We start from the raw sequence: 9,245 nt of genomic DNA, 5'->3' as shown, positions 1-9,245 counted from the left end.
TATATTATTCAAAATATCATATATATTGATAGAAAGTCATATATATTGTTCAAGATATTATATATATTTACAGAAAATTATATAAGACGTTAGGAAGTCATATATTTTATTTAAGATATCATATATAGTCATAGAAAGTCATATATATTATATAGAAAAATCATACAAGGTATCAAGAAGTAATAATACAAGACATCAGGAAGTAATAATACTATTTATTTTTTGTTCTATGAAAAAAATATATTTTTATTATGAAAAATTTGATGAAAAAAAAATTATGCGGTATATAATATCTATTCTATTATTAATTATGCTACATGATTCTATATATTTGAGGGTATATTTCATATCAATTTTGTTACACGGGATGCAGTGCACGAAGAATTAATATCAAGGACATGGAGGGTCTACGGGTCGGCCTTGTGGGCTCCATGGGTCTTGGCCTAGGCCTTGCCAGCAATCTTGGGGTTTTGCGTCTTTTGCTCCGCACAATGATTGAAATTGGCCGCCTTTTAAGGTAGCCGTGTCCCCGGATCCCTGATCACCGGATATCCATTGATGTCCAAGCTACCGCTAGAATAACAAAGGTACCCCCTGACAGGCGTTCGGCTTGGTGTTAGCTAATTCATCTTTCATGCTTGCGTTTAATTTACACGGATGGTTAAATTTGATTTGTTTGGCATGAACATAACTGACGATGCATAAATTTCATGGTCAATATATGTGAGAACACACAAACTACCAAAACTCAAAATCCTTAAATAAATTTCATATTTATCCCTATATCGACACCCAAATTCTCCGAGTGGACATATTTTGTGGCCAACATTTTTAGGGGTTTTTTTAAAGTCTATGAATCAAATTATGCACTCACATATTATTCTTTTCTTTTTATATTGGAATAACACCAAATGGTTGTTGTTTGAGGGGGTAGCTGATCTTACGTTTCGTGCCATTTCGAACATTCCATATTAGCCTCATCCTCTATTATTAATGATGCATGTATTTTTGTCCTAGTCTGAGGGTAGCATTCTTCGTGTCATTGTCTACATATTCTGAATGTTATCAAGAGAGTATTCATGCACATGTTGACAATATAATTGATGCACTTGGATTTATTTTATTAAGTAATCCTCTGTTATCCTAGATGGAAAGACAGTCGATCGCCAATAAAACTGCATGCGGTGAAAAGGCTAATATTTTAAGCATTCCTTCTTCCCGTGAAGCCTCTCTTTCCTCTTTTGAGATGCTACGAAAAGTGTGAATTCTCTCTCCATCTCAACTTTTAAAAATAAGATTTGTCACTGAAGAAAAGAAAAAATATTTGAAAGCAATAACAAACAAAGAAAAGAAAATGGAAGACTTACCAATAAAAAAAAAAAAAAAAAGTTTGGCTATCGTATTGACTTTGTGTTCTTAACTGTCGATCTTTTTTAGCCCTGAATATTGCCCGGGTGAGGCTTGGCTCTGCCCACGTCATATCTGAAAACTTTTGTCCGGTGAGAATCTTTTCTGTAAGTAGTAATTCTCGAAGCCTATTTGTCAAAATCATCTCAAGGTAAACCACCTTAAATGTCTTCATATTTGCCCCCCTTATATCCTTTACATGACACATCAGGGTGGGGTTATCTATGGAGATTTCTTGTGACCCTGGGTCTTCTCGAGTTCTTGCTGCACAAGCATGAGGTCCCTAGCTAGCATCTCCCCAGACCCGGAGATTATGACCGGTGCGCACGCCTTGTTCGCCGAGATGACGGGGATAATGATTTAAATAGTGAGGGGGTAGCTCCAATTTTGGTGGCCTCGATCCCCTCTATAAAATTATCCACATCTCAACTAGAAGAATTTAAGCCATATTCTCAGAATTTCACAGCTAACAAACCCAGATAGAAGGAAGATCACATCTTTGCATCACTCTCCCTTCCCCCTTTCAGAAGATATGGATCTGAGGGACATAGAGTCCACTCTTCCACCAGGGTTCAGGTTCTACCCGAGTGATGAGGAGCTGGTCTGCCACTATCTCCACAAGAAGGTTGCCAACGAAAAAGTCTCTGGAGGGACCTTGGTGGAGGTGAATTTGCATACTCGCGAGCCATGGGAGCTTCCAGGTGAATACCTCTCCCAGTATATGTGGTCGTTCATTCTGTTCACATAATTCCTATTGATGTCTTTCGTTTTAAATATGATTCTGGCATGAAGATAGGTTCTCAGATAACTCGCAGGCTTAAGTCAGTATAATTCACTTTAACAAACAAGAAGCAATCTTGATTTGCAGCGAAATTAGTACAGGTATGCGGATTATGAGCATCCGACCTGTACTTAACATCATTTCTAGTTGACATTAGGGAACAGTGCTACACACACATACACACATATATATATTCCAAAAAAGAAGTGTGATGTCATTCCTTTTCTGAGAACAGAATTCATTGAAATATCCTACGCATTTCATTGAGAAATGAGTGATAACGTTGAGACAGCTCTCATGCACAAATCCAAGCAATTTATTCCCATAATATTTATTGCGGCTGGGAATTGGCACAATCAAAATGCCAAGCGGGCTGATCTGTTGGAGGGCCAAGACCACGATGTGTCTTCAAGAAGTTGTGTATGGATGGTCATTGATGCAACGCAGGTCACTCCTAAGAGGAGGCTAAAAGAAGGAGGCCGTGCTCGAATCGTTGCATCGGAGCGCTGAGCTTGGATGGATCCTTCTGGTTTGCTTAATTGTTGATCCGAACCCTCTAGTATATCAGTCCACTAAGCATTCTGGCCAGACCGGTTTCCAACAGCAACGATACCATTAATAGATATATGCTTAGAAATTTGTCGATAATTACACTTGGTTTAAGTGTCTGCCAAGGAAGTAATTGTATAACCAATTCAAGACCCCTACATTTCTCTAAACAGATTATCAATAATTTTATATGTATGTATGCAAATGGTTCTTTAGCTTGCGTGCTATGGCTTTGTTTTGGTAATTGCTGTTATAGATATTTAAAAGTATTATCTGATTTTTATATGTTAAGAGTATATATGATGCGCTCTGTCCAGATATGATTATGCGTGGCGAAGCCATGTAGGCCCTTCTCAGATATATAAAAAAATAATAATAATTAATTTCTTAAAGTGAAATACTCCAAAGGTTTGCCATACATATCTTCCGAGTAATCCAATTCGGTCTATTTATAAGGTATCACATGATGAATAATGCTGGTGTACTGTCGCCCATGGATTACCAAATAGTAGATTAATTAGAACTACATTTTGTTTGCGTTTAGATTGGATTCAATCACTGGTTTAAATCACTGAAGGTATGCGTGATGTTAAGAGTCTACCTGTAAAAATCTGATTAGTTAACCATCTTAACTTGCGTGGCTGCAGAGGTGGCTAAGCTAAGTGCGAACGAGTGGTACTTCTTCAGCTTCCGTGACCGTAAATATGCGACTGGGTCGCGCACAAATCGGGCAACGAAGTCTGGATACTGGAAGGCGACCGGGAAAGATCGTACAATCTACGAACCTGCAACCCATGCAATCGTGGGGATGAGGAAGACGCTGGTCTTCTATCGTGGAAGAGCTCCAAATGGGATAAAGACCGGCTGGGTCATGCACGAGTTCCGGCTAGAAAATCTACACGCACCCCCCAAGGTACCACCATTCATGGGTTCTTGTGCTTCTTTGAGCTTTCCATTAGACAATGAAAATTTTTGAACTCTGCTGTCACGCCATATTACCTTCCATCAATTAATGTTCTTTAATTTGTTGGGCAACCGTGAACAGCCCTGATGTGGGTTGGGCATCGGAAGGCCGAGTCTCGAAAGTCCCATATCGATCACAGTCGAGAGCGTCTGCTGTTTAAGAGTGTGGCTTCTCTCTTTCCCACATGAGGCATCTTTTGTGGAGTAAAATCGTGAGGGACGGCGTTCTCAGTGATCTCTGTAGCGGACACGCGCCATCTCGAAGCGGACAATACCTCACATGAGGAAAGATCCGTACACTCTGGGCATGCGACCTCAACAGACCCAAATTTGATGGAGCCAACTTGCCCCCAAAATGCATAAACTCACGGAAGCCTAGGACGCACTAGCAATGTAAATTAGCGGAAGGGACAAGTTTCATTTGTTCATAGACATCTGGAAACATACATTGATTTTTTTTTTGCTGCCTTCCAAGAAGATCTCTTAATTAATACATCATGTTACAACCGAGCATGTGGTCAGACTCTTTTGTTTCAGTGGGCAAGTTTTATATATCTTAGAAGAGCAGCGCTTGTTCTCATTTAGTTTAGGTGTACTGTACTTTTTGCGACAGGAGGACTGGGTGCTGTGCAGAGTCTTTCACAAGAAGAAAGGGGATGCAGTGAATCACAGCCTGGAGAATAATGATCAGGACAACAACATGGGCTGCTTCTCATCAGTACATTTGGAGTCATCCCCTCTGAATGACCATCCCATGGCGGATGGGTGCTATGAGCAGATGGTCCCACATCAGGAGGGCAACAGCTCAAACACCTTCCTCAACTTGGCGGTATTGCACTACAACTTCCTTGATTTTCCGCAAGAGACGGACAGCACAACCATGACTGGAGTGGACTCAAGAGGTGGTGAGGATGATTTCGGGTTGCTGCTGGATGTGGGCATAGCAGACCATGACTTGGTGGAGGGAGGGATGGCGAATATGGGAGGTATGAAGTTTCTTTTTTGATGATATGGGAGGTATGATGTTTCAAAGAGGCACAGATCAGCTTTTCTTCTAGTGTTTTACAAATCTTGACATGTCTATTGATTTGGATTGAAGAGTGACAGAGATGGCCATATGTAGATGTTGTGATTGTTGATTTGAAAGATTTGTGCTATTATTTGTAGATAACACACTTCACATTATAGGAATTTCATGTACAATTATTTTTCAATTAGAATAAATTATTTATTTCACATTGCATTGTTTTTTTTTTTTTTTTTTGGGACTATGTATTGTTTTATGACATAAGGTCCCTCTCACTAATCTACACCATACTATAGCTGCGGAATTGCTATCCATAAATAGATTGGTGTAAAATCTTCAATATTTGCAGAATTTGCTAGATTTCTCTAAATGTTTGGGGGAAATTTCTAGAAGATGAACCAGATCAGGGGAAAAATCAATAACCTTTAAAGGATGTAATTAATGTTTAATTATAGGGGCATGCAAGAATACCGACTGAGGTGGTAATGACAATAGATAAAGAAAGAATAACCGCAAGGAATCATAAAATGTATGCAATAACTTGTTGAACAATTAATTAGTTAGATAAATCTATAAATTATTTAAAAAAAATTTTTAGTGGGCCACTAGATTTCTCGACAAAATAGAACTATAACTGTCAACTATAATAATACATCATGTCTACCAAAAAATATATTGTATTTGTCGGCGTGGCTTCTGGATTTGCATCTCATGCATGCAATAAGATAAAATTGGACTGAACTACCTTGAGGTTAATTATAGTATGCATATGCTCACTTTCCCCCTCTCCATCGTACCTTATTTATCTACTACCATCAAGTTCTCGTGAATGAACTTCTTAAAGTTTTACCAAAAAATAATTTTTTTTTTGTTATAGTTCTAATAATGTGGAGGGCATCAATAGTCCCACATCGATTGTGAGTCAGAAAAGACTCGTTGTTATAAGAAGAAATTTTTTTTTTCACATGAGACATCTTTTAAAGAGCAAAACCGCGAAGCCCATGGAACAGAGCGGATAAGACCTCACATAACGGATCGAGTCCTTGTCTGCAACAATAATGCCAAAAAGAGGTCGAGATCCGTCTTGATTTTCTGGAGCTGAAGTCCGCCTTGGCTGACTGTGAAGCTTCTCGGTTTGTATACATTGGAGTCCTTCTTGATTGGGGGACTCTGTTGTGATTCTAATAATGTGAAGGACACCAATAGTCCCACATCGGTTGTGAGTCAAAGAAGATTCATCCTTATAAGAAGAAAAAAATTCTTTCCACGTGAGGCACCAATAGTTCTACATCGGTTATAAGTCAAAGAGGACTCATCCTTGTAAGGAGAAAAATTTTTTTTCTATGTGAGGTATCTTTTAAAGAGCAAATCATGAGGTCTATGGATCAGAGCGGACAATACCTCACGTGACAAATCAAGTTTTTGTCCGTAACATTTCTTAAGTCTCTTTTTTAAGTATATTGTAGACTTGTAGCCCTAAAATGTGTACGACAATAACCAACTTTTCTTAGGATCATCTTGTTGCGATATATTTTTTTTTCCCTGGCTGCCTGCTTTTGGGCGGACCACTTCTGCTATAATGTCGGCATCTCTATCCCCCTTTCTTCTAGTTCCAGTCTTAAAGATATTTTACACTCCTGGTGCCCTCAAAACATGCAGTAGCACACTACTTGCAAGTGCCTTGTAGTGGGCAGTTGGGTCGTCCCCATTTTTTCTGGTAGTTTGTTTGTTTTATTTTAACCCTAGCAGTACCATTTGTTTTTGTTTCAGGACCACTTCTAGCTATTGTCATGTTGGCATTTGTTCCCTCCTTTATTGCAACAGGACACTTTTTGGGAGTGTTGGGAAATCCAGTCTCTCTCCATCAAATACTTGTTCTTCCAAACCTAGCAATCCTTTGCGCGAAAGAAGGATCCACCTTGCTTTGCACCCATATGCTAATGGATCATTCACCGCTTGCTTTGAGAGCTGTGCAGGTGGGTGCAAGAGGGAGTTCAGAGTGATATAGCTAGCTTGCCTCTTCTTCTTTTGCGCCCCCCCCCTCTCTCTCTCTCTCTCACCACACACACACACACACACACATTAGTTGCTTCCTTCTTGCTTCCTCTCTAGATTGGTAACTATGCATAGTGATTAACATTACCATCAAGTAATTTTCAGATTACACACGTATTTTTGATCTCTCCAACATTTTGTGACATGCACATATACCCTATTCCTTCTTTTATGGTTTTCTTAGCAAAAGATATTCAATCTATGCTAGGTGTTTAGGTATGTATTTTTGACAGGAATGGAATCCGAGTAATATAGTTTTAAATTTCCAGTGAACTTTCAGTTCTATCTTCGATTTTGTAATAGGACGACTACAAATGCCATATTCATGGACTCCAATTTGATATCTTTTAAGCAAATTTAATTCGGGTCTGCTTGTGACCTTTCACTTCAGCAAAACCAAACAAGCTTAACCTATTCCGACTAATTTGTACCATGCAATTTGATGGAATCTGTTGATCTTAAATGATTTATATTCATATTCAAGCATAAGCAGGTTTAAAGAGCAAACCACCTCAGATTCGGATCGTATCTTTCGTGCGAAGGAATAATTCACTTTTTTTTCGTAATATGCAACATTGAATCGTACAATATTAATTATGAGCTCAATGTAGATAGATGAAAAGAAAAGTTGTGGAGTGTTTTAGAATTTATGCAAGGCATGATCCAATGATTGTTGTTGCGAAACAAAGATCAATCAACTTCTGTGCGAAAGATTCAACCGAACCCCACCATCTAATGGCGGTGGGAGGGAGAGCTGCGGTGAAATCTTTGCGTGATGACATACCATGGACAAGGATGTCCAAGCAGCCAGGGATTGTTTCTTAAAATATTAAAGAAGGGTTGGTCATGCGCCCAGTAATTGGCGATGGCCAGGATGGTGGCCAGTGCAGTGAAGCAATGTGATATGATTGGCGTCAGTCTTTGGACAGAGAGTGAAAAGAAAAAGGTACGTTTTCAGCGTTTGAACGCAGAGAGAGGAAGAAAAGGTGCACGACTTCTGGAATGCAATTGCTTGATGAAACTATGGATCTCCAATGTCCCCTTTTTGACAAATGGGAAAGGTCCTTTTCTTTTCTTCTCCATCATTCCTAAAAGCTCCATCAATCGTTATTGAGGCAGGTGGCACCGACGCTTCAATTTGTCACGAAAGAGTCGGGGGAGGACGTAAGTGAGCCCATCGCTGGGGGCAAGTGAGTGATCCCCAAGTTTGCCTCTCCTCTGAGCTTCTCTTGTCGATCGATCGCAAGATTATTCAGCGAAGTAGACGCCACCTCATCCGGTCGATTTTTTCTTCCGTCTTGCACGGCCCGCAATGTCTTCTTAGCCTCATCTCGATAAGTTTCTTATTGCTGCTCGTACGTGTATCAATATGCATTTCCTGCGTCATATTTATCTCGAAACACCGTTGAATACCGTAGCTTGGGTTCGTTTTCATCTCCAGAGGATCATTTCGGAGGATATTCGAAACGAAAGATTCTTTCAAATCGTCCAATCAGGATGCTTGATGAAGAAGCGAACCTCCTGCATGATCCTATTTTAACCCCACCTCTGATTAATGGATAGCGACAGCTTCTATCAAGTCAATGGGACGGCCAGGTTGGTCTAGACCACAAATGATTTAAGGGGGTAACAAACAAGGAAAGTAACGAGTTGGCATGAATGCTTAATGGATATTTAAGAAGATGATACCAACTTTAAAGAGGTGAAGGAAAGATTTGTGAATGACCATCGATCTGTTGTAAAGTGAGTTCCCCATGCTTCGATCGATATGGAAGCATGCAGGTGAGGTACCACTTTATTTCAATTTTGCTACGCCAGTAGATTGCAAATATACCGTAAGCCATAACCAGTCTAAAGCTTGCCATGCCCATGATTTGGATAAATCAGCACACACCAAATGCATTCTCAATAATATACATGAAAATCATACTAAAGCTTATTTTCAGAATGTGATAGTTACCAATCTCCTGCAACCAAATCAGGGCAGCATGGGAAGGCCTATTCTTGGCTATTGACGTTCTCCGTGTCCTGTGTACCGGGTCGGAGGGTAATCTCTTGGAACAATGGAAGATAGAAGGATCCCTCAGCTTATCAGCCACTGCCATCGGGCTCATCACTTCTCATGTGCTTAGAACAACCGACCGGTGTAGGAAAGCAAAATTCTTTGTGCGCCATGGGTGGTGTAGAAAATCCAACATAGAGTAGTGTATTATCTTGTCTGATTTATCCATATGTTTCAATGTGCATTTAATTTCTGCAGATCGATTTTTTTGTTTAAAAATTTTATATGACAAAAATATCTTGATTTTTTGAAAAAATTATGATATTTTATGTCCATATTATAACATCATGTGTCCAGAAAGTCATAATTTTATCTACAGGATATCATAATATAACGTAGAATGTCATAATATGTACAGGATGTCATAATTTTTTTTTAAAAATAAGGATATTTTTGTCATA

General features: G+C 39.3%; 1 protein-coding gene across 1 annotated transcript; it reads left to right on the top strand.

Moving 5' to 3' along the window:
- Positions 1-1,646: 1,646 nt before the first annotated feature.
- On the top strand, positions 1,647-4,938 carry LOC105032915 (NAC domain-containing protein 100). The gene is made up of 3 exons (XM_019846485.3): positions 1,647-2,108; positions 3,385-3,650; positions 4,314-4,938. The coding sequence occupies exons 1-3, from the start codon at positions 1,940-1,942 to the stop codon at positions 4,704-4,706; spliced, it is 828 nt and encodes a 275-aa protein (XP_019702044.1). The 5' UTR covers positions 1,647-1,939; the 3' UTR covers positions 4,707-4,938.
- The last annotated feature ends 4,307 nt before the right edge of the window (positions 4,939-9,245 follow it).

Source organism: Elaeis guineensis, chromosome 16, assembly GCF_000442705.2.
Source record: "Elaeis guineensis isolate ETL-2024a chromosome 16, EG11, whole genome shotgun sequence".
NCBI lineage: Eukaryota > Viridiplantae > Streptophyta > Magnoliopsida > Arecales > Arecaceae > Elaeis > Elaeis guineensis.
Note: the sequence above shows the minus strand (reverse complement) of the source record. Positions and strands in the feature narration are given on the sequence as shown.

Coding starts and splice junctions, on each gene's coding strand:
- LOC105032915 (XM_019846485.3), top strand. CDS start 1,940: ATGGATCTGAGGGACATAGAGTCCACTCTTCCACCAGGGTTCAGGTTC. Junction 2,109..3,384: donor CGAGCCATGGGAGCTTCCAG/GTGAATACCTCT, acceptor GCGTGGCTGCAG/AGGTGGCTAAGCTAAGTGCG. Junction 3,651..4,313: donor ATCTACACGCACCCCCCAAG/GTACCACCATTC, acceptor TTTTTGCGACAG/GAGGACTGGGTGCTGTGCAG.